The sequence below is a fragment of the Trachinotus anak genome, unplaced genomic scaffold (assembly GCF_046630095.1).
Source record: "Trachinotus anak isolate AG129_WGS33_773 ecotype Australia unplaced genomic scaffold, CSIRO_AGI_Tana_v1 ptg000028l, whole genome shotgun sequence".
Taxonomy (NCBI): Eukaryota; Metazoa; Chordata; class Actinopteri; order Carangiformes; family Carangidae; genus Trachinotus; species Trachinotus anak.
In genome coordinates, this window is record NW_027273879.1 from 22,816,854 (window position 1) to 22,842,996 (window position 26,143).

The 26,143-nt window shown below is 41.6% G+C and overlaps 1 protein-coding gene across 2 annotated transcripts in view; it reads left to right on the plus strand.

The window, feature by feature from the left end:
• The window catches only part of LOC139611858 (ras-specific guanine nucleotide-releasing factor RalGPS1-like), a 125,660-nt gene that overhangs the window by 21,346 nt on the left and 78,171 nt on the right, over nt 1-26,143 (plus strand). For both annotated transcript variants that reach the window (XM_071466807.1, XM_071466806.1), the window contains exons 4-8: nt 1,796-1,846; nt 10,658-10,741; nt 12,271-12,360; nt 17,479-17,571; nt 25,497-25,623. In XM_071466807.1, coding sequence (XP_071322908.1) covers nt 1,796-1,846; nt 10,658-10,741; nt 12,271-12,360; nt 17,479-17,571; nt 25,497-25,623 — 445 coding nt within the window. The remainder of the gene's footprint in view (nt 1-1,795; nt 1,847-10,657; nt 10,742-12,270; nt 12,361-17,478; nt 17,572-25,496; nt 25,624-26,143) is intronic.

The window sequence follows — 26,143 nt, forward strand, 5'->3', positions numbered from 1 at the left end:
GCCGGTAGCTCAGAGGTATTAACAGCTGCTGTTCTGTTTTTGGCTGAATTACCACACAGCTGCAAAAAGACATGGAGCTGATGTGTGATGTCCAAAAGCAAGCAGTTTTGGTGTACTGCAGGAAAGAACTGAACTAGAGTTTTCCCAATACCGATACTAGTATTACAAATGTGTCTGGCCCTTCCTGGAATATTGGATCAGGTATCAGCAAATACACGAGTCTATGTCCTGATCTGTTTCCATGTAATTTATTAATTATGTTTTTTTTCACTCCTGGATAAAACTACAGTTTTCCCAGAAATCAATTCCTCTTCGCTGCTGTAAGACAGTAACCTACAGAGAAGGTTGTGCTGCGCAACCACTGGCAGCTACTGTTTTAGAGCAGTGAAGAAGAATTGATTTCTGGGAAAACTGCAGTAGATAATTAATGTAACTTGAATCCACTGGAAAGTTCCACCAGTAAAAAGGCAACGTGTTCATTATGTAAGGCTTTAATTTGGAGGCATGGCACTTGTGGTGGGAGTGTTATATATTCTTACATTTAATTTTTAGGTAATGAAAGATCTGTTCATGTTTAGCCCGAGACATGTCCTACAACTATGATAGCATATCACATCCAGGGTTAGTAGTATACAGCTGGTAAAATGATTATTTAATCCATTGGTATTAGATTAGTACTCAGTAGTAGTTCAGATATCAGTGTTGGTACCAGGAGGGAAAAATGGTATCAGAGCATCACCTAGACAGATAAAAACAATAAGAAGATCAACACTCATTTAGTATTATTGAGTATTTTAAAATCAGATGTTCTTACATGTAATTCAGAATGTGTTATTTTAACACTAGAGATGGGATTTATGGCTCTTTGGAGGGAGCCGGATCTTTGGGATCCGTTCATTTCAAAGAGCCATTGAAAAGACTGGCTCATTTGGCTCATTTGGCTCATTTGGCTCATTTTTATATTTATTCACTTTTAAGAAGCCAGCTTGGGGTTAATTCATTTTATCCATGAGTTGTTGCGCTTATTTCATATGCAATGTATATGAAATAAGCGTTCCTCCCCATGCTCCTCCCCATGCTCTCTCCGTCTCACAAAGTGGAGGAGCAAGGAGAAGCTTGTGTGAGCATCTGTGTGAACCATAGGTGTGAACTCAGGGAGAGAGAAAAAAAAAGAACGGCTCCCAACCAAACGCGACTCGGTTCCCATCGTTCATGTTAATGAGCCGGTCAAAAGATTCGGTTCGTTCGTGAACGTCACAACTCTAATTAACACTGAGTCAAACAGCTGTTATGTAACAGGGGTCCAAACACACACTGAAGTCTCTGCTGCTCAGTGTTTTGGTTTAAGGACAGATTTACTCTCTGTCCCCATCATCCCCATTTCCAATCACATCACTGGCCTCATGGTTCTGAAACAGTAAATTCTCACATCACATTGTAATTGATATGACAGCAGGACTTGCACTGAAATGCATTTTAAGAATAGAACATGAAAATGTAAGTGAGAGATTTCAGTTCTTGGTTTTTAATAAGCTTGTAAACATTTATTAAAACCTGTTTTCACTTTATTATTTCTGATTATTGAGGGTTATTGATGACAATTTTATCCATTTGAAATTAAGGATCAGTGAAGGGCTCTGAGGACTTTCTGAAGACTGTGTGTGTGTGTGTGTGTGTGTGTGTGTGTATATGTGTGTGTATTCTTCCTCCATCATGATGTCATAACGGTATATCTAACCTCCTTTATGTTGACAGATAATATGAATTTCTGTCTATGTATTTCTGTGTATTTCAGAGTCAAATCACGCTGATGGATGCACCAGTATTCAAAGCGATACAGCCAGAGGTAAGAGACTCATGTAGTCAGGTGGTTGGCCTCTTATTAGGAAATTCTAGCTGTGGTGTTGTTAACCCTTCAGATGACTAATAGAGTGGTTTCCGTACTTTGTCAGTAATTATGTTTGCAGTGTTTGTGTTGAATTCTTACCAGGAAACAGAAATTCTTCTGCAGAAAATCCCTGAGAAATGCCTCCTCCCCCCTCCACGCCATGATTCCAGTGCCCTTTCTGTTTCAAATACTTCTGATGCAGCCATGATTACCTTCACAGCTGTTGCCTCTGAGCTGAACCCAGACTGGTCCTAGTGGTTGAACTCTCCACTGGAAACCCTGCTTTAGCCTCAGTTAGTCAATGAAATCCCAGTCAGTGCTCTGCCCTGTAGGATTTCCTTCCCTTAACGCAGACTGTCTGCAGGACAGCAGAGAGGGCAGAGACTTTATTGACTGATACTTAGAAATGAAATAAAGACAACAACCTCACAGACACTTGGTGTAGAGTTCAGTTCACTCATCCAACATGGTCTTCCAAGTCTTTTAATTTTTCCAAATGTGTATAAACACAGCAACACAGCCATGAACTTAATATTTCCCATTTATTCCTAAGACTGGTCGTGTCTATGAGCATGCATCCAAAACCTAGTCCATTTCAAGTGGTCAGACATGCAGTTTGGGGTATTCACAAAGTACCTCACTTACCACTAGAAGTCTTCCTACTGTGAACAACACTAAAAGTTGCAGCCAAGAGTTAAAAACCTAGTAAAACCTAATCTTCTTGATGAGAGAAACTTACTATGGATCAGTGATGTGCAGTGACTTTTACAGAGGCAATCAGAACCAAGCAACCGACTAACTCTCTTGCCCGCAACACACACAGCCCACGTACTGATCTATTCGTGAAAGGAGCTGCTCTACTCTTGTAACAATGTTTTGTCTCAAACTTCTCTTCCTGCAGATCTTTCACAGAGATGATGAATCACAGTGTATTGCCTTGAAAGACTGTTGAAGTAATTTTATGATGTGCAAGTTCAGTTTCCAACCATCTGCACATGCGTATAATGCTGTAATATCATAAATGATCAAAAAACAGTAGAATATAGCTAGTAGGCTATAGCTAATCACCCGTCAAAGATCCCAGGACACAAGACAAACGTCAGAAAGAATCTGGTCCCATTTCTGTTTGACAAGATCCAGCCTTTGTCAACAGGACACAGTCACACCCACGAAAAAGACAGAAACGATAGCTACAGGCTGGAAGTCGAAGTTGCTTCAGAGACAATACCCTGCTGCCACCAGCAGAGGGCAGTAAATTACATGATGAATGAAACAGGCATCAGATCCTTTATGGGACAGAAAGCTGTTCTGAGATCAGGTGTAAGGAGAGAAATCACTTCAACTTTAGTATCGTTCTAATTTATGTCTATTTTTAGTTTTAACTGTTCAAACACTGCTCGTCTTGTCCTGTCTTGTCCGATCCATGGTGATTAGGTGACAGAAAACCAGTCTGTGTCAGGGAATGTGGAATAAAAGATTCATCAACAGATATGAGTGTGAAGAGCACACTCCTCACACTTTTTTTTTGTACTTTATTTTTATAGAAAGAACATAAACAACATTCAGAAAAACATAGAACAAACAGTTGGTCACCTACACATTCATACAGACGTTATATTGATGGTGATACAAGTCAGTTCATACAGTGATGGCTCAGTGAGCATCTCTTGTGGTCACAAACACAATCCATTTTTCCCAGTATTGCAAATACTTATCCATCCGTAGGCTTAGCGAAAAGGTCATTCGTTCCATATTTTGAATATTAGTCACAATATCAATCCAGTCTGTCTCTGTTGGAGGTGTGGCCTGCAACCACTTTCGGGTTACAGCTTTCGTGCTGGCTACTAATAATATTTTTAAAAGATATTTGTCCCGCACCAGTAAATGGGGTGCAATATTGCCCAAATAGATTGTAGAAAAAGAGCAGTAAATTTCATTTCAGCCAAAAATATTTTGTATTACCCGTATAATCTCTTGCCAGTATGGCTGAATAGCTGTGCAGCTCCAAAACATATGAAAATGGTCTGCTAGCTGTTCTCCACAGTTCCTCCAAAATAGACCTCTGACTGTCTCCCCTGTCTGCACACATTTTAACTTAGGAGTTATGAAATATCGAACCAGATTCCGCCCGCAAAAATCTCTCCAAAGACCAGAGCTAGTGTAAGTTGACTGCACAGAGCATATATTCAACCACTCTTCTTCTGTGATGACAGTTCCAGATTCTTTCTCCCATTTTAATCTAACCTTATCTGTTGAGTGTTTCTTATTAGATTGAATACGGGAGTACAGTGTTGAAACAAGTTTCTTATTGTTCTTATTTTTGTACATGTCAATAAATATGTCAATTAAGTTGGGATCACATTCCTCTGTTGGTTTTATCTCATCATTAAAATAAGACCTGATTTGAAGATACTTAAAGAAATCAAGTTTTTCCAACCCATATGTATCTGAAATTTTCTGAAAACTATCAAATTCTCCCTTCGATGAAATTGAACAGTAAGAGGTGATTCCCCTTCTATACCAATGTTTAAACGTCAATCCTTGTGGGCTTGAATTCGGGGTCAAAAGCAACCCATCTCAGCAGTTTAGACTGTCTTTAGAATAGTGGTGATTTACATTCCTTGAACCAAATTCGAAGTCAAACTTTAGACCATTGATTCAGGCCACTAGAATGCTGCTCATACAGTATTTTACTACCCAGTATAGATTGTAACGGTATATCTAATTGTGAAATTTCCAAATCCTTCCATGTTGCTGTATAATTTGGGTTACAGCAGCATGCCAGTGGTCTTAATTGTGCTGCCTTGTAGTAGTCTGCTAAGCATGGAAGTGATCTACCCCCTTTCTCTTAGGCAGTTGCAGTGTTTTGAATTGAATTCTTGGCCTTATACCCCCCCATATGAATCTTGAGATCCACTTATCCCATTCGTTAAATTGCATTGGTGTAACCATTACTGGCAGGGATTGAAAAAGATATAAGAGTCGGGGAAGTAGGTTCATTTTTATTGTTTCTATCCTATTGTGCATATCTAAGGGCAGTTGAAACTATCTGTCAATATCTGACTTGATATTTTTACTTATGGGACCATAGTTGCTTTCATATATCTTGGATAGATCTTTAGGTATTCAAACCCCCAGGTACTTAATTTCCTTTGAGTTCCATTTAAAATCAAATTTAGCATGTCTTGTCAGGAGTGTAGTTAGAGCTTAAATTTTGTTTTTTTGCACATTTAATTTATATCCTGAGTAGGTTCCAAAGTCTTTTAGTATAGATGTCAACCTAGGGATGCTAACCTCTGGCGCTGTTATAAGCAGTAACACGTCATCTGCATATAGACAAATCTTTTGCTCCAAGCCTCTGACCATTATTCCTTTTATTACCGGGTCATCTCTAATTGACTGTGCTAAGGGTTTGATAAATAGGGAGAAAAGAGCTGGGCTGAGAGGACAACCTTGACGGCAGCCTCGCTCCAACTCAGTGGGCTGTGAGTGATGTTCGTTAATTTTTATTCTGGCATCCGGAGAGAGATACAGGGTTTTAAAACATCTAATAGAGTCATCTTTAAATCCAAATCTTCTCAGCGTCAGATATAGGTACTCCCAGCGAACCGAGTCAAATGCCTTTTCGGCATCTAGACTGAGTACTACAGCTCTGTTATTCCCCTTAGTCACATGATCAAGTACATGCAGCACTCGTCTAAAATTGTCTTGCATCTGTCTATCACACACAAAGCCTGTTTGATGTGGATCCACTAGTTCTGCTATTTTATGTTCTAGTCTTTTAGCCAGTATTGACACATACACCTAATAATCAATATTCAGTACAGAAATTGGTCTAAATGCACTACACTCTTTTCTATCCTTCCCCTCCTTATGAATAACTGAAATTATTGCTTCCCTCCATGTTCTTGGTGGATCACCTTTTGTAAGTGTGTGGTTAAAACAGTCCAAAAGTATGGGTATTATTTGCTCTTTAAAGGCCTTATACCATTCGGCCGGAAAGCCGTCCGTTGCGGGTGCTTTATTGGCCTTCAACTTAGAAATTGCCTTTTCTGTTTCCTCCTTTGTGATATCTGCCGTTAGGGCTTTATTCTGTTCTTCACCTATGGAGGGTAAATCTAGTGATTCCAGAAATATATTTATTTCCTGAGGGCTAGTTGTATTTGGTTCGCAATATAGATCTCTGTAATAGTTTTCAAAAATGTGTTGTACAGTATGTCCTCTAATTTGTGGCACACTTTTTTAGTTCTAGGGTCTCTAATTTCAAATATGGAGCTCTCTGCCTGTTGCTTCATTAGCCTCCATGCCATGAGTTTCAGGGCCCTGGGGCCATTCTCATATCTCTGCTTAACAGACTTGGCTTTTTTCTCTAATTCTCAGTTTTTGCCTAGATGCAGGGTAAGATAAACAGGCGAATGGTCAGAGACATCTTGAATCCCTATACTGCATTCTTTGAGTCTGTGTCTGTCTGAGTTATATGTAAAAAAAATAGTCGATTCTTGAGTGCACTCTGTGACTTGCTGAATAAAATGTGTACTGTCTTTCTGTTAGGTGGAGCTCCCTCCATACATCAATCATCCCGAGCTCTGTCAGCATATTCTGAATTACTCTAGCGTTGGGAGCAGATCTCTTTAATGTGTTAGAGGAGTCTAGCTTACATTGTAGCTGGAAATTCCAGTCTCCTCCACATATTAAAACCCCAGTGGCTTCAGAAGCAATCAGATCAAAAATTTCTCTAATAAAGGAATAATCCTGTCCAGGTGGTATACAGGTGCTGGTCATATAATTAGAATATCATGAAAAAGTTGATTTATTTCAGTAATTCCATTCAAAAAGTGAAACTTGTATATTATATTCATTCATTACACACAGACTGATATATTTCAAATGTTTATTTCTTTTAATTTTGATGATTATAACTGACAACTAATGAAAATCCCAAATTCAGTATCTCAGAAAATTAGAATATTACTTAAGACCAATACAAAAAAGGATTTTTAGAAATGTTGGCCAACTGAAAAGTATGAACATGAAAAATATGAGCATGTACAGCACTCAATACTTGGTTGGGGCTCCTTTTGCCTGAATTACTGCAGCAATGCGGTGTGGCATGGAGTCGATCAGTCTGTGGCACTGCTCAGGTGTTATGAGAGCCCAGCCCAATTAAGAACAGGGATACCATGGTCCTTAAACCAGGTACTGGTAGCTTTGGCACTGTGTGCAGGTGCCAAGTCCTGTTGGAAAATGAACTCTGCATCTCCATAAAGTTGGTTAGCAGCAGGAAGCATGAAGTGCTCTAAAACTTCTTGGTAGACGGCTGCTTTGACCTTGGACCTCAGAAAACACAGTGGACCAACACCAGCAGATGACATGGCACCCCAAACCATCACTGACTGTGGAAACTTTACACTGGACCTCGAGCAACATGGATTCTGTGCCTCTCCTCTCTTCCTCCAGACTCTGGGACCTTGATTTCCAAAGGAAATGCCAAATTTACTTTCATCAGAGGACATAACTTTGGACCACTCAGCAGCAGTCCAGTCCTTTTTGTCTTTAGCCCAGGCGAGACGCTTCTGACGCTGTCTCTTGTTCAAGAGTGGCTTGACACAAGGAATGCGACAGCTGAAACCCATGTCTTGCATACGTCTGTGCGTGGTGGTTCTTGAAGCGCTGACTCCAGCTGCAGTCCACTCTTTGTGAATCTCCCCCACATTTTTGAATGGGTTTTGTTTCACAATCCTCTCCAGGGTGTGGTTATCCCTATTGCTTGTACACTTTTTTCTACCACATCTTTTCCTTCCTTTCGCCTCTCTATTAATGTGCTTGGACACAGAGTCCTGTGAACAGCCAGCCTCTTTAGCAATGACCTTTTGTGTCTTGCCCTCCTTGTGCAAGGTGTCAATGGTTGTCTTTTGGACAACTGTCAGGTCAGCCGTCTTCCCCATGATTGTGTAGCTAGAGAACTAGACTGAGAGACCATTTAAAGGCCTTTGCAGGTGTTTTGAGTTAATTAGCTGATTAGAGTGTGGCACCAGGTGACTTCAATATTGAACCTTTTCACAATATTCTAATTTTCTGAGATACTGAATTTGTGGTTTTCATTAGTTGTCAGTTATAATCATCAAAATTAAAAGAAATAAACACTTGAAATATATCAGTCTGTGTGGAATGAATGTATACATTATACAAGTTTCACTTTTTGAATGGAATTACTGAAATAAATCAACTTATTCTAATTATATAACCAGCACCTGTATACACATTAACTAGTGTAACTTGTTCCTGTTCAAGGAACCCCTTAACAAATACATACCGACCCTCTTTGTCATAGGGTTCAGAGACCAATTGGAATTTCATTCTATTAGGAATCAGTATTGCTACCCCTCTTTTTCTCCCTTTCTTATAGCATGAGTAAAATGTATTTCTAAAACTATATATTTTTAACTTTTCATGTTCAATTCGGTTGAGATGGGTCTCCTGCCAGAATATTACATGCAGTTTCTCCCTTTTCATCTTTGCAATAACCTTGCCCCTCTTAATCAGATTGTGTAAGCCATTTACATTAAGGGTAACTACCCTATATTCCTGACATTGCATTTAAATCCACAGTTAACACAGGTAGGTGAATGATCTGTTATTGGTGACCAAACTTGAACTTGGTATACGCCTTTCTTTTTGCCAGTGTTTCTGCAGGGTCGTCATGGTTGAAAATAAATCCTCCTGTCGCTATAGTAGATCTCCCTCTTCTTCCACGCAGAATGCAGCACCAGTTCTTTGGTTTTAAACTCCTGAAAATATACAACCACCGACCTAGGTTGTGCCGCTTCTGGGGGTTTAGGGCCGAGCGCTCTGTGACACCGTTGTATTCCAAGTTTGACTTCAGTGAGGGGCTGCAGCTCTTTTTTGATAATATTGTCAATAAATTGCTGGATGTTGTTTTCTTCAGCTCCCTCTGAGATGCCATAAGTGCATATGTTATTACTCCTTGAACGTGCTTCCAGGTCTGTTAGCTTCATCTGTAATCTATCTTGGGCCTGCAGTGACTGGCTTAGTACCTCTTTGAAGTCCACGGTCCACTCCTCAATGTCGGCTATATGGTCTTCTGCTTCGCACACTCTTTCGATTGTAGCTTTAAGGTTGGTCGCTACTTCACCTATCTAATGTTGAATTTCCTCTCTTACGTCGGCTAGCTCCTTTTTTAAATCTTCTCTGATTCTGTCTCGAAAATTACCCAACTCTGTCTTCATCTCCATGTCCACAGTCTTTAAGTCTGCACGGATGATGGCGATGCTAGCTTCCATATCCACTGCTGCTAGCTCAGTGTGTTGTCCTTGTCCGCCATTATCGTCTCCATGTTCCTCGACTATGGCCCCTTCTGTCGCCGATTTGTCGCCCCTCTCCGCTTTCCCGGGTTGTTTACCCTTGCCCTTCTTGTGTTTTCCCCCCCTCCATCGTTGATTAGAGCAAAGTTATGCGGCCATCCGCTTCAGTCGCTCCACCGGAAGTTTCTCTTTGATGTAACTCCACAATAATATGGTAATCCAGTCATTAGCTTTATAGATTTATTTATATATTGTCGTAGTTTCCAAGCTGCAGGTAGTTGCCCTGTATACAGATGGTAATATTCACTGTATGACTGCACTCAAAATGATGGCTGGAGACAAGAATCATATAAGCCACATGTGTGATGTCACCAGCATTTTTATTAAAATGACTGTGGTCAAAATACAATGCCAAGACAGGGTTTCTCTCCCTGTTTGAAATTATACAGCTGCAAAACATGCAAATGAAATAGTATATCAAATAAATAGACCATACTAAATAAAAGTAGGCCTATTTCTTCAGTTTTTTTTTAACGATAATAACAGACAAAGAGAACAATAACAGGTTTAACAAAATGCACAGCTGTGCAAACAGACAAAAGAACTCTTTTAAATCAAAACCATCTGCAAATAATTGAAGTATTCAGCAGAGTGGACCAGCACTGGTGCTTCCTTAATGTTACAGGAGAACTTCACTTATCATTTTTCCTGATGCTTAATAAACTGGACATAACATCTTATAGTCATTGCTCCTGACAGTGGAGGCGGTCTTTATCTCAGGTGAGACAGGCCACCTCAACCACAGAACATTGTGGGAACTAACAGCCCTGTATATAGAAGACGATAGAATGCTGATGTTAGCATTTAGCTCAAAACACCATACATCCTCACAGTGCCTGGTCTTAGTCATGTTTCTCTTCTTTTGATTTATTTGATATTCATTTGCCTGATATTTAAAATAATACATACTTTATCGTTTTAGTTCTTTTACAGACTTCAGTTAACCTAAAGTCTATTAAAGTCACCTAATTTAGCTGCTCAGACTGTCCCTGCTATGTTGGGGGATAACTTTTATGTAAAATACTCTGCACGTAGCTTAAAAATAATTTGTGGTTGGTTTGAATTACCTAACATTTTTTTATCCATCTGGGTGTGAGAATCTCTGAAAGTCTGCTTCCTGATGGCTTCTCACTAGAATTCCCCCACATGGGATTTACACTTGTATTCCTGCCCACACTGTCAGACAACAGCTCTGATAGGATATGTAATGGTTTTTCATGGCTCTGTTCTAACATGAGGTTACAGTCCAGAAAGGTGTTCTCATTGGTCATCAGTTGTGTAAAACTCAAGTTAACTGTTTCAGTCTCAGTCTACGCACTCATGGTGGCGTTGGTTATTGTCACATATTTCTCACATCTGTTGGTTCATGTGATTTTCTGACTGGCAGGAGCTGGCCAGCTGTGGATGGAACGGGAAAGAGAAACACAGTTTGGCCCCGAATGTGGTCGCATTCACACGCAGGTTCAACCAGGTTTGTCTCACATGATTTCTACAGCAAATATTTCATCATTTCATCATCACAAATAATTACTCTTAACAAATAAGAGACATTAGTTATGTTTAATATTTGACTGTACAGTTTAAAATAACTTTAAACTGTACAGAGCACTATTCATAGAGATGTATTGTGAAGTGCTTTACAATGAAAATAAAGGATCAGATTAAAACAAGGGTGAATAGAAGGACAATGAAATTGGACAATGAAAAACAGTAGATGATGAAATATATAAATGAAAATAAAAACAAAGCAGTAAGAATGATAAAAATGTAATTAATAGGCAAATTGAATGTATAGGTTTTCAGGTGTTTAAAAATGTGGGAGGGTGTTCCATAGTTTTGGAGAATAGTTAAAATAAAGCCGCGCTGCCTGTTTTCTTGTGCGTATAATTTTGTGTATTTAAAAGCTAGACAGTAGAAGATCTAAGAGCTCGTAAACGATAATAAAATTACAGAGAGTCTGCAATGTCCAGTTTGTTAAAGAAAATATACTGAGTACAAAGTATTTTGGTTCGAAGCTCCTCCAGTAAGCTGATATCTTCATCCCATCTTCCTCCAATTTGGGATCATGGGCATGAATCCTGGCAACCAAACAGCACATTTCTTAAAATCGTTGACCATAATTTGAAAAGTTCATTTATGGAAGCTGTTGCTGTTGGGTTCAACCCCATCTTCACCTTTTTAGAGCGTAATTCAAATTCTTCATGCCCACAAACATTTAGCGCATTTAGAGTTTCTTTGGCCATAATTGTTGCATGTGGAGAATAACAGTGAGCCCTGTATCCCTATTTTATTATTAATCGATATTAAGGTGGTATTAATGTGGTACCTCCATGGATATTTTTCCCCTTGAGGTAGGAGAAGTAAAGATTTAATACAGTTTGTTCATCTTTAAAGCTCAATCAAAATTTTATGTGAACCAAAAATCACATTTGTAATGTGAAAGGGGAGAGATGAAGCTACAAGGATTACCAACAACTCCACAACTCCACTCAACTCCATGGAGCTTTTTAATCTCTTTCAGCCCATTTTTTTTTGGTTTTATAATCCAGAACTTTGCAGTTTGGTTGAGTGACCAGCAGCAAACAGCAGACAGATTCAGTCAGAGAGCAGCTGATGAACAAAGTGGAGCATTTAGCAGCTAAAGAGCCAGATGTTTCCCTCAGTAGCTGGTGGAGGCCAAACACAGAGCTAAAAGGAGAGTGAATATTAGACTTAGAGTCAGGAGTGGGACACATTCCACTCCAAAGCTGAGATACCTATTTAAAAGGAGCCTAATTAAAGGAGTGCTCTACCAACATGCACATTAAACTCTGTTCACTAGTCTCTTGTGTTGATATAATCCAGTGTGACACAGGATGTCTTAGCCTGTGTTACTTCGCTCACAACCATCCTGGTTTTAATCTGCCACTTGCAAGTCTCTGACTTTATTAAAGTGCAGGACTAAATCAGAGGAGTGATCATTACATCTGGACTTCTGTGTCTTTGTGTGTTGTGTTTCAGGTGAGCTTCTGGCTGGTGAGGGAAATCTTAACTGCCCAGACACTGAAGATCCGTGCAGAAATACTGAGCCATTTTGTTAAGATCGCAAAGGTGAGTTCAGATGACTGAATAGATGCTTCTTAACAAGATGAGAAATATTTATTTGCTCCTAACTTATTCATTACTTCTTCCTGATTTTATAACCATGACACTGTCTGACAAAATCACCAAACACATCAGTTAAGGACAAAGATTTCAGATATATTTATAGTGTTTCTGGCAGAGTAATTCTAGCAGGACGGTACGTGTGGAACTGAGTTAAAATAGTGTGTGTTTGTGTTAAAAAGGAATATGCCACCCAGTGCAACAGTATAACTACCTGATGTGTTTTTCAGAGGAATGACCTGAACCCAGAATACAGGGGTCTCTGTGTCAGTTTGATAGGAAAAGGATAGGAGCATGTGCCATACCTTAAAGGTTTCAAAATACCTTGTTATACTTAAATACTGTGATACTGTCCAATCATGGAGAGAGGTGCAACAAAGGTTGCTGGGTTTATGGTCGGTGTGGCGTGAACCAGCTCTGTGGTAACTTGAGTGCGCGCCCAGACCAGTCAGCAGAGGGCGCTGCTAGAATGTTTGTTCTGCTGTCATCCACGTCTTCTTCGGTGAATAATAAAAAAGTACCTAGTTGATGCTAAGTCAAGCTGGCCTCCCTCCTTACCTGAAAAGCAATACACTACACTTCACGTGGTGTCAGAAGTGAACACGCAGCGCTCTTGGAACAGTTTGTCGGAGATTAGCAGCTGGAGATGGCAAAGTTTTTGGCGCCGGAGCAGTTCGATTTTGCCAAACCGGAGGAAAGCAACGAAGCTCGCTAACGAGTCTGCCGACATCCAAGAGAGGGCGCTGATATACTCCCTGGGCCCAGGAGCGGAGCAAGCGCACAAGTCATTCAACTTGACGGAGGACGGAGGGGCTGAGGATTTTGACCAGGTACTGTGTCTTTTTGAGGAGCACTTCGTGCCGAAGCGAAACGTTTCCACTCGCGGACCCAAGGGGCAGACGAGACTATTGAACAATACCTGAGGCATCTGTGTGAGCTCGCTGCTCACTGTGCTTTTCATGAGAAAGAAGAGGAGAGACGCGACAGGCTTGTCATAGGAATCAAAGACAAAGATCTTTCACTCAAACTGCAGATGACCAGATCTCACATTAAAGGAGGCTGCGGATATGGCCAGGCATGAGTGAGTGAAGCTCCAGAACAGCGAGACCGGTGCAGCAGGGAATGTTGATGAAGTGAAGACAAAGCCATATAAAAGTAAGTGGAAAAACAAAGTCACAGAGGCTAAAGGTGGGCACAAGGCAAACGACAGAAGAAAATGTGGCAGGTGTGGTCGCACTCATAAAAGGGGCCAGTGCCCAGCAAAAGACAAAGAATGTAATAAATGCCACAAAATTGGCCATTTTGCTGCCCAATGCAGAACCAAACAAATCCAAGAAGTGACTGAGGAGATCGACAGCTTATTCCTAGGCTCCATAAATGAGACTGTTAATCAGAGTAGAACAGCAGTGGACGAAGTCATCACCGACACAGAGCCACCATGGCGAACCACGAGGTCATGTGTAGGATGCAGTCAACTTTACGATAGATTCTGGTGCAGACACTACCATAATAAATGAAGCAACATATAACCGACTTTGTGAAAGGCCAAGGGTGAGACCAGTCACATCAAAAATGGACAGTCCAGGAGGAAAAGTGGACCATGAGGCACAGTTTCTGGCCAAAATAAAGGTAACAAAAGGAAGAGGAACTAAAGACTGTTATTTCAGAGTGAAAAGTCAACATGTGACAATTTGCTGAGCAGATCAGTGGCAGCTTACTTGGGCTTGATACAGCACATTGGAGAAGTAGGTGTGTATGGAGAGTTGGGACTGCGTAAAGGGGATCTGGTCAAGATAGTCCTTAAAGAAAACGCAAAGCCATACAGTGTTGCAGCACCCCGCCGTATACCCATTCCACTCCTTCCATGAGTTGAGGAGGAGTTAAAGCGGATGGAGGAGAATGGCATTATTGAGCGTGTGACGGAGCCAACAGAATGGGTTTCACCTATGGTGCCAGTGGAAAAGTAAGGATTTGTGTAGGACTCACTAAGCTGAATGAAAATGTAAAAAGAGAAAAGTTTGTCCTACCCACTGTTGACAGCATTCTGCACAAATTAGCTGGAAGCTCAGTCTACACCATGCTGGATGCAGCCAGTGGATTTTGGTAAATAGCCCTGGATGAAGAAAGTTCAAAGTTGACCACATTCATAACGCCAAAAGGTCGCTATTGCTTCAAACGGCTCCCTATTGGAATAACGTCCGCGTCAGAGATATTCCAGAGGAAAATGCAAGAGCTGTTGCAGAACCCTGAAGGAACAGTGGTCTATATGGACGATATTCTAGTATTCGGAGCCTCAATGGAAGACCATGACCGCAATCTTGGGAAAGTTATGGAAACCAACCGCAGGTCAGGTTTGAAGCTTAACCGGCAGAAGTGTAAGATAAGACAGAGCTCACTTCACTTTTTAGGCCACGTTATCAGCCAGGATGGCATTGCTCCATGCCCACAGAGAGTTTCCGCCATCACCGCCCTGGAAACACCCAACAATGTGTCTGAATTGAAACGTATACTTGGTATGGTAAACTACGTGGGCAGATAAATACCTCATTTGTCAGACACCCTGCATCCTCTTAATGAACTGTTGAAAAAAAGGGTGACATGGATGTGGGGCCCTCAGCAAGAGGAAGCTTTCAGGAAGGTTAAAATATTGATATCTTCCGCTCCTGTGCTCCAGTACTTCGACCCAAAGCGGCCCACTGTAGTAGGTGCTGACGCATCCAGTTATGGACTTGGCGGTGTTCTGCTACAGGATCATGGAGGTACGCTCAAACCTGTAGCTTACTGCTCTCCAACACTCACTGAAGCAGAAAAGAAATACGCACAGATAGAGAAGGAATGTCTCGCTGGTGTGTGGGCTTCAAAGAGATTCTATCTTTATTTGTGTGGCCTAGAGAGCTATAGACTGTTGACTGATCATAAACCTCTGGTGACGCTTATCAACCACAGAGACCTTGATAGAGCACCCTTAAGATGTCAACAACTTCTTATTCGTCTCATGAAGTTTAACCCCGTCGCCGAGTATGTTTCAGGCAAGAACCTGATTGTGCCTGACACCCTCTCGAGGCACCCGCAGTCCAAAGTGGATGACAATGGACTAATGAGGATGTCCAAGCATATGTGGATGCTGTTGAAAAGCAGGAGAGACACAAACCAGTGTTAGAGCGCATAAAAGTTGAAACTGAAAAAGATGACTTGTTAGACAATACATCATGACAGATCTGCCACAGCATGAAAGAAATGTCTCCAAGCTTGCCACAGACTATTTCAGGGAGAGAGGTAGTTTAAGTGAACAAAATGGATTGCTAAAGAGAGCAAACCAGATGGTGATTCCTTAAGATCCGAGATGCTGGAAAGGATCCCCCACGGGCATCTAGGTCTGAACAAGTGTTGAGAGAGATACAGAGATGCCATTTGGTGGCCGAAGATCAGCCAAGCAGTGAAGGATAAAGGTGCTGTCATGCTCTCATTGCAACGAACACAAACCAAGCCACCACCGTGAACCACTCATCACCACACCACTGCCTGAGCACCCTTGGCAAAAACTTGCAGCTGACTTGTGTGAGTTTAAAGGAAAGAACTTCCTAGTAGTTATGGACTACTACTCGAGGTGGCTGGAGATACCGAGCCTCACAAGGACCACAAGTGAAGCTGTGGTGAGCAAGCTACTGAGCATATTCACACAGTTTGGAATTCCAGAAGAACTGATTACTGATAATTGCCCACAGTTTGTCTCTCAGCAGTTCAAGGATTTTATGTCCAAATATGACATACAGCACACAACATCAAGCCTGTACTACCCTCAGGCTAACGGACTCGCCGAGCGTGCAGTTTGCACAGCCAAAAGCATCATGAAACAACCAGACCCTCAGCTGGCTCTTCTGAGTTACAGAGACACAGCCACTGAACCAACCAAAGAGAGTCCAGTTAGACTTCTTATGGGAAGGAGACTACGGACCACCGTCCCTAAGCTCAACCACCTGTTGAGGCCAGCTTGACCTGATTTGTCGATTGTAAAGCAGAACGACGCCAAGGCCAAAAGAGCCTATGAAAGAACCTACAACAGGAGATATTCAGCAAAGCCACTTCCTGCTGTGGATGTGGGGGACAGAGTACGTCTCAAAACTGACATTGAGAAGGAATAGAGCCAGACTGGGGTCATACAGGCTGCGAGTTCGACACCACGGTCATTTGTTGTGAAAATGCCAGGAGGAGAAACCATCAGATGAAACTGCAGGCAATTGCAGTGAACAAAGAACTTAATGAGACTCAACCAGGGACAAACTCAACATCACCAGACAGCAGTGTTATCACTCAGGATGTCCCTGGTCCTACTGGTTTTGAATCAGAGACTGCTACAGGGACACAGACACCCAGAGTCAAAGTGACACGCTCTGGACGGGTTGTGAAACCTGTTGTCAAGTTGACTCTTTAGTTAGTTGGAAGGGAAGCAAGATGGGGCAGAATAAACCCCCTTTCCCATTCCACCAGGGAGTGGTAGTCCACCCACTACCCTGTAGCTTACAAATGTTTCTTTCTATTCTATGTATATTTGTGTTGCTGATTTGTTCTTGTTAAAGCATGTCAGATGTGAGAAAGAAAGAGAAGGATTGATAAAATTGCATATGTTTATCACCTGAAAAGGGGAAGTTGTTAATGTAATGGACTAGAAATGCAAAGTTACTCTTTACATGTTTTGACAGTAAGTAGTAAAGTTCAAAATTCATGATATAGCTAAGGTTACTCCTGGGGAGATGTGGCGTGAACCAGCTTTGTGGTAACTTGAGTGCACGCCCAGACCAGTCAGCAGAGGGCGCTGCTAGAATGTTTGTTCTGCTGTCATCCACGTCTTTTTCGGTAAATAATAAAAAAGTACCTAGTTGATGCTAAGTCAAGCTGGCCTCCCTCCTTACCTGAAAAGCAATACACTACACTTCACAGTCAGCATCTTGACCCTTAAGCCACGGGGTGCTTCACCTGTTGTTTATGAAGATAATCATGTTTTTTGGCACTGTGAGTTTTGGTTGTACTTTGTATTTTGTTTATAACATCTGTGTTTGTTCCCAGAAACTGCTGGAGTTGAACAACCTTCATTCTCTGGTGTCGGTGGTGTCTGCTCTGCAGAGTGCTCCCATCTTCAGACTCAGCAAGACCTGGGCGGTAAGACATCAGGCTCATGCACCGCTTCAAGTGAATAAATAAAGTGTCAGTACTTCCTCTTGTAAATGAGTGTGTGAATCAGCCGGTAGCAGCAAATCCTAGGGACCACATTTTAAATTTCAACAGTCTCTGTGTCTGTGCTCTTTTGGAGCTGGGACTACACTAATGTAACATTATCTACAGACAGCTCTTCACTGAAAGAGAGAATGAGGCAGACAAGAGCAGAAACACATGAGCTGACTTGTTTCATACAGTGATCCCTGGGAATTGTAGTTTAGTTAAGTCTAACAGAAATCAGAAAACCTGACTGGCAGTGGACCACACCTGTAAATAAATATGCAGTTTGCCAGACGCCTTCGCTGTTCTGGTCAGGTGACCAAGAAGCCAACAGTCTCTCTAATCCCAGGTTCAGACAACACAGTTTCAGTGCAGTAATAGTCTGACCTGATGTCAGGCTTCAGGGGTGAAGGTTGACCAACTGACCAATAGGAATAGAGATCGCTCTACTGCACACACTTGTAAACATGGAGAAACCTGCTGGGAGTTTGACAAGAGTTCAACGCACTGCAGCTTAAGAAAATGCATGCAAGCAGACAAAACGCAACCAAATGAACACACTGCAAATACAACACAACGGAAGTGTTCACAGTGGACACAAAAAAGTGATGGGGAGTGCCGCGGTGGCTCACCTGGTAGAGCGCACACCATGAAGGTATAGTCGCAACCGCAGCGGCCCGAGTTCAAGTCCAGCCTGAGGCCCTTTGTTACAAGTCCCTCTCTCTCTCACTCCCCGACTTTTCTGTCTCCCTTAATCACTGTTGCTATCAGAATAAAGGCCAGAAAATGCACAAAAATATAACTTTTAAAAAAAGACACTCTCACATGGATGTATGATAATATTGTCAAATTGATGATATTTTCTGAATTTGTGTTTCGTCTGTTTGCATTCCAGACTGCATTTAAAGGACTCTATGAATGGGATAAACTGCCCAAATCCAGGTGTGCTAAGCTTGTAGAGACTTAGGCCGGATACACATTGGATGCGTAACGTGTGTGTGTGGCGGCTGCGGAACGTCTTGGTTTAATTTTTGGTGCTGATGGTAACGGAATCTTGAAGTTTGGTGTCTCGCCTATTTTTCATGCGTGACAGGTGTGTCTTGCAACAAAAACAGACGGAGAAAAGACCTGTTGATGTTATTCTGACATCATACCAGTAATATTACACAAAACTGACACCTTCCATTACACTCTCTATGTTTAGGCTGAATCTGAATATGTTATAGACATGAAAAAAATAAAGATATTTTTTAACCATTTTAGCAGCTGCATGAGGAGACAGTGGTATTTTAGAGATATTTTCTGTCAAAACTAAATCAGAAATTACTAAAAAATGAAGAGAATCCAACATTCAAGTATCCTGCAAACTCTATGTAAACAGATAGAGCTGCAGTAGCAGTCATGCAGCAGACACACAGCCGGTGTGAACACATGTTTTTCTGCAGCAGATCAGCAACAGCAAATGCAGATTGTTGGTGCAGTTTCTTCATACAGTGGCAAGAAAAAGCCAGTGAACCTCTGAATGACCTTTTTTCTACATTAACTGGTCATAAACTGTAACCTGATCTTCATCCAAGTCACAGATGGAGACAAACACTGTGTGATAATATCACACAAACAATTATAATCTTTTTATCGTTAATAAACTCAGTCATTAAAACCTTCTCAGGGCTGGTGGAAACAGTCAGTAAACCTTGGATTTAATAACTTTAACCTGAAACCAGCTGTTCAGTAGGTGCTGATCAGACCTGCTCCATGTTCAGGAGGAAGTTTGGACCATTCTTCTTATAGAGCTGCTTCAGCTCAGACACATTCTCCGGGTGTCTGGTGTGAGCGGCTCTCTGAGCTCAGCCCACAGCAGCTCTACTGAAGAGATGTGAACCAGCTTCAATGATTCCTTTAAGCCTTCAGCTGAGACTCTCAATAAGATAAGAAATACTTTATTTATTCCTATAGGGAAAGTCACAATTATCCAGGAGCTTATTCATGTATTTAGTTAAATTAAGATTCAGTCACTTCCTTTGTCTGAGTTGTTAAATAATCTGTTGGTAGTGGGAACAAAGGATTTCCTGAACCTCTCAGTCCTGCAGCAGAGAGATGAGACGTTGGCTGCTGCTGTAGCTGCTTCTCTGGCCTGAAGGATATTGTGGAGAGGGTGGTTGGTATTGTCCATGATGCACTTCATATTACAGAGCATATCAACAGTCTTCAGTGAGTCCAGACTCCTACCAAGCACAGACCCAGCCTTTTTAACTTGCCTCTCTTTGAGTTGATAAAACATGTGCAGCATTTCACTGCAAATGTCAAAGGACCTGAGCTTCCTGAGGAAAAAGAGCCAGCTCTTTGGAGGTGGTGATGGAGGTGTTCAGAAGGAGGCAGTTCTTGTTGCTTCATTCACTGAAGGCCATCGTCAGACCCCTGTTCTCTCCTTCCTGCCCATTCCTGATACACACCACAATAGCTGTGTCATCAAGGTATTTCTGGATGTAGCAAGACTCAGAGTTGTATTTAAAGTCTGCTGTATACAGGGTGAACAGGAACAGAGCCAGAACAGTCCCCTCTGGAGCCCCATGTGCTGCTCCCCACTGTCCCTGAGACACAGTTACCAGCCTGATGTACTGTGGTCGTCTTGTGAGGTAATCCACAATCCAGGACGTGAAGGAGGGATCCACACCCATCCCTTCTAGCTTGTCTTTGAGAATGGAGAATGTGCTTGAAAAATCAAAGAACATAATCCTCACATAACCACCTGACTCATCCAAGCATCCAAGATCAGACAGATCATCCACTCCAATATGTTCCTTGTAAGTAAACTGTAGGGGTCTAGTGCTGTTCAACCTGTGGACTCAGAAGGTGAAGAAGCAGCTGCTCCAGGGTCTTCATGATGTTGGATGTGAGGGTCACTGGTCTATAGTCATTTATCTGAGCCAGGCGTCCTACTTAAGGTACCACAGGACTGGGACTCTCACTGTTTGCAGACTTAGGTTGTAGATCTTCTGGAGAGGCTCAGCCAGTTGAGCTGCACAGTCCTGAAGCAGCCCACTGTAAGGGACAGGAGACATGACCCCAGGGTGGAAGTTGCAGCTGCAGTGTCAAGGTTGCAGCAGTGTGAAGGGGATGTTGCAGGATAAGCTGCAGCTGAAGCAATGGGAGAGAGAACAGGTGAAGCTGTCTCACCTGTTCTAGAACAGATTCAACTCATTGACCTTGTCCACATCACTTGATGTTGCCTGGTTGATCTTCTCTTTATAGCTAGTGATGGTCCTCATCCCTTTCCACACCTCTCTGGTGTTGTGCTGCAGTTTCCTCTCTACTTTCCTTTTGTCATTCTCCTTCGCCTTTAATCTTCTCTTCAGATCATGTTGCACACACCTACGCTTCTCCCTGTCTTGACTGACTGCCAACAGTTCAGTATCCCGACAGCAGATCTTCTCGTTCACTGTATGACCAGGGTTGTACCATCTGTTGTTCACAAGCATAAACAGACCTCCACCTTTATTCTTTCCACATGCTCTGGCATCTCTGTCTGCCCTCACTGCAGTGAAGCCGGGAACTTCCACACAACGGTCGGGAGTGTTGTCATTTAACCAGGTCTCCATGAAATGCATGAGACTATACTCATGATGTGCTCGTTGGTTCATCAGAAGTACCTCCAGTTAATCACACTTGTTAGCCAGGGAGTTGACATTCCCCATGAGGATCGATGGTAGAAAAGGTTTCTATCTCCATCTGCTAGTCTTTTGCTTGGCCTTTAGCTTAGCACCTCTGAGCTTCTTTGTCACTGATCGTCTTTGTTGAGCTGTTGGAGTCATCTCAGCTGGACTTAGTCCTCTTCTAGAACTGAATCATCTCCATCTGTAGACAGCCTGACTGTGGACTGATGAAGCTGTAAACACTGTGACCCTTTCAGCTTCACCCTCATCAACTCTTCATCCTCAGTCTCTGAGGTCTGTGTTGTGAGGCCTGGTTCACATCAGCTGATGTTTGTCTTTATTAGTCAAAGTGTCTCTGACCCACAACCTCCAGTCTGGTTTCAGTGACTGACTCCAGCTCTGACAAATCCTGACTCCAGTCAGCTTCTTTTCATTTCATTAGTTCACATTCGTTCACATTCACATTGGTGCCGGTGACGGTCAGGGCCGGAGACGTTATGTTTTCAGGTTTTCCATCCATTCGTTCATCCCCTTCTCGTGAATGTGATATCTCAGTAACTCTTTGAGGGAACTTCTTCAAACCTGTTTTTTTGCACTCAAGGATGAACTGATTAGAATTCTGTGGTCAAAGGTGAAAGGTCAAGGTCACTGTGACATCACAAAACACGTTTTTGGCCATAACTCATAAATTCATTCACCAATTATGACAGAATTTAACTCAAATGTCTATAAGGATAAAATGAAGTGACGGCATTTAATATCCAAAAGGTAAACTTCATTGTGACATCACAATGTTCTGCAGAAACACCTGTGGTCATTATTCATTGCTGTAACTGGTTGGTCGGTGGAGGAAACAACCTCGAGGCAGGAATTCTAGTTACAACTCTACACTGTGAATGTTTGATCTTTTCAATATGGACAAGAACAACACAATGATTTGTGTGTTGCTGCTATAAAACAAAACTAAACTGAACTGAGGCTGAAGTTGTTGTGTAGGAAGAAAGAAAATGGCTGGAACCCAAAACCTAATGCTTCATTCAGGTAACAGACCTTCAAACACAGACTCACACCCTGTTTGACCTTTCTCAGCTAAATATGAGTAGATTTGTTTTGTGAATCATTCCTTGTGTTTGAAACTTTCCAGCCAGACAAATATATTGTTTATAATACTAGAATGATGGATTTCAGAAAGTCTCCTGGACCTTAGGGTTGAGTTTATTATGATGTCCTGCTGGACAGATCACGAGGTTTTAGGTGGATCAGATGTTGGTGGACGTTTCTTCGCTGTCATGGATGACCACCCCTCAGAGAAAATGGAGACAGCATGTGGTGCTTGGCTGTCATTGTAAAATGATTTTCACCACTACAAACAGATCAGATTCTGTGTGTTTATGAGCACTAACATGTGGCTGGCTGCCGCCTTTTTTCCAAACAGGGTGTTTGAGTGATTAGTTCCACCTCACAGGCAGCTGTTTCTCCTCCAGGCCGTTAAAGTGCAGACCGTTTGGTCCTGGTTTTAATGTTTGAACATGAATTCGGCTTTGATGGTGCTGGACCTAAGACCATGACAAGTGGATGCATTAGTGCCAAGACACATGGAGAAACTGTATGTTGAACAGGAAGGCTGGCTTCTGTTGATGGGGTTTTATAAGCAGTTCAGAGAGGATCTTATTGTGCCAGCGACGAGCAAGAGGACTTTCATTACACATGTTACAGATTTAGTGTGAAGAACAGGGTTTTATTTGCAGGTTCCCAACTGAGGAGACACTAGAATAAGTCTTTTCAACAGCTGTGGTACTTGATCCAATTACTGAAGGAGCTGATTCAGAACTATTATGCTTTGATTATTGTTCTGAAATCCATTACAAGGGGTGCAACTAACAATCATTTCAGTTGATTCTTCCAGAGTTTTGCTGGATAAAATGGATTCCTCACTGCCCTGGATGACGTCTGTACATTGTTTGTTTTCTCTGACCGACAGTTCAGGACCCAAAATATTCAGTTTATGATTTCATCAGACAAAGAAATCTTCAGTTTTCAGATGCAGGAACTAAGGAATGTTTAAGAATGAATTCATGACCATAATAGCTGCTGATTAATCCAGTGTTAAATAACTGACCAGTTGTGAACTATGGATGGACTCAATCCGCTGGGACTAACCACACTGTTTGTGTTGTTGTACTACAAAAACATACAAACCTCTCCTGATTATACACCGCTGTTGTACAGTGATGTTAGAGAGTCTTTCTCTGTCAAATGGTCTATAGAAACAAAAAGCACATTAACCAAGCTACAGCCAATGTTTATGGCATTAAGGTTAATTAGCAACAGCTGATTTAATCTGCCACCCTCATTTTAAGCAGTGAAAACTATGGAGAGCATAGCTCTGCACCACTCTGTCAAAAACAGATAAAAGTTGGATAAGAGAGTTGTTGCTTTGGAGCTTTGTGTGTTTTGCCAGGAGCCAGATCCAAACTGGAACCACCTCTGGCAGTGACAAAGCTGTGGCGGTCTCTCTCTGTAGTACATATTTTTACAGTCTGAAGAAGGGATTAGGGAGTATGGAGTATCATAGCCTTATTGGTCTGGTATTTTTTCCATACTCTTCCAGTTGTTTTTTTATTACCATGCAAAAACAATAATAAAGAACTTGATCAGAGTTATTTGTGTTTATGAAACAGTGATGGTTACAGAAGCTGCATCACTGTATAAGACAAATTGCTGCTGTCTCAGCTTGAAAGTCTATAAGAATTTAACAAATATAAAATATGTGACTTATTCTAAATAATGAGCACAGTCAGCTTTTGTTTTAACTCTTCTGTTGCCTAAAGGACACACTACATGGCTGAAACAGCAGCAGTGGACAGGATACAATTAGCGAAGCAGCTGGAAATATTTTTCTGCAGATACATTTTTGTTAAACACGTGTTTTAGATACATTATTTCTCATTACTTATATTTTTATTACACTTTCAGTAACAAGCAGGAAACCTTGAGTAAGTGTGAACAGATCTTTATCACTGTTGTTACCGACCACAGAGAACAAATTGTCACCTAACCGACGGCATGAAATTCACTTTGGCGTTTCGCTCCTCTCTCTTTCTCTCTGGCAGAAAACACACTCCCCCACCCATCCAGAAAACTTCCATGTGTGTGTGTGTGTGTGTGTTTTGTATCTGGAGTGGAGGGAACCGGAGAGAGTGGGAGAAGTGAGGGATTCTTGGTGATGCTCTTTTTTGTTGCCTTAAGCTCTTGTTTTTTTTAAAGGTCAAATTTAACCTTTAAATTTCAATAAAATTTAAAGGTCAATTTCCCCCCCTTTTGCAAATGTAAAATTGTTCCTACAGAAACCACTGATGAATAAACAGTAAACAAGAATGTTTGAATGCAGACAGATACTTCAGGGACTGGACTCACTTTACTGCTGAGATTTTAGGCATCAAGTGTTAAATTGCACATTTACAAATGCTTTAGATAAGATTTCAGAGTATCCAGACATCTATTATACATCCTAATAAAACCTAAAAATATTGCAACATTATTTTAAAGTATATCGCCCTATGACCATGTTAGAGGCAGCATTCACTGGTGCCTGTGATCACTATCGTCAGCTCAGGTTCACACTACTTTACTGCCTCATTAAAAACTCATTAAAAGGTTTTATTAATTGTGACATTTGTGTCAGCTTTAGACTGTGGGACAGACTGAAACCAGTCTCTGTCCTTGTTTCTGAACACAGGTCTGATTGAGCCTCCAGCATCTTCTCAGTCTTTTGTTTTGTTCCTTGATGGAGTCAGCACCACTCAAAAAAACCTCCCAGTCACTTGTGCCGGAGCAAAAGTATTGGGTCGCACATTGGCAACAAATGAAACTAGTCTTTGCCAAATTTGTCCGAATCACTCAGGATGATGCACAACAAGCCTCCTCTACCTCACTGTGCATGAGCAGTGCCTAATGAGCTGGCTGCTGCAGCCTTCAGCAGGCAAGGGAAAAACCAGAGAGATGTGTTTGTTGAGAAATTATTGTTGAGTATAATCCATTGTAAATAATCCTTGAGCTTCAGCAGTCAAAGCAGTGTAATTTTTAACAGTGTAGTTATGTGTGTTGGAACACAACACTCTGTATTCTGGCTCATATCAGGTATGGTTGGTGTTAGTTAATTCCCACTCAGGTAAAAGACTGTGAATCAAACGTGTTTTTTCTTCTCTGTTGTAGCTGATCAGTCGGAAAGACAAGGCCACGTTTGAGAAGCTGAACTATCTGACGTCCAAGGAAGAGAATTACACTCGCATGAGAGAATACATCCGCTCCCTGAAGATGGTGCCCTGTATTCCTTACCTCGGTGAGTCCTCCACCTAGGTCTCTGTATTACTTCAACATGGTCTACTTCAGTCCTTTCACGAGTTTGAACTCCAGTCATACACACACATATAGTGCGTTTTTTATTTAATTTGGAATTCCATTCAGCAAGTCAAAACCATCAAGCAGAATACACCATCAGAGGGCAGGTAGACTGCATTTGTAAGGATTTAAACATTTCTTCTATTCTATTTCTAACTCACCATGGCAGAGTCCTCCTTAAGATTTCATCTTCAAGGGTTGTTGAAGCCTTAGCTCTGAATGTTTAGCTGCATGGTCCAAGATACAAGTGTTCACCTATAGTTCTGTTGCCCAAATGCCCTCTGTTCATTTTCTTCCATCATGAAAATATACAGTTCTCCGATCACGTTGCATCTGTCTCCTGGTTGTGCCGCTTTGCTCTATACATCGGAAAAATCAGGTCTTACATGACTCAATATGTCACCCAGCTTGGTCCAGGCCATGGTTCACTCTTAGCTCGACTACTTCAGTGCTCTTCTGGT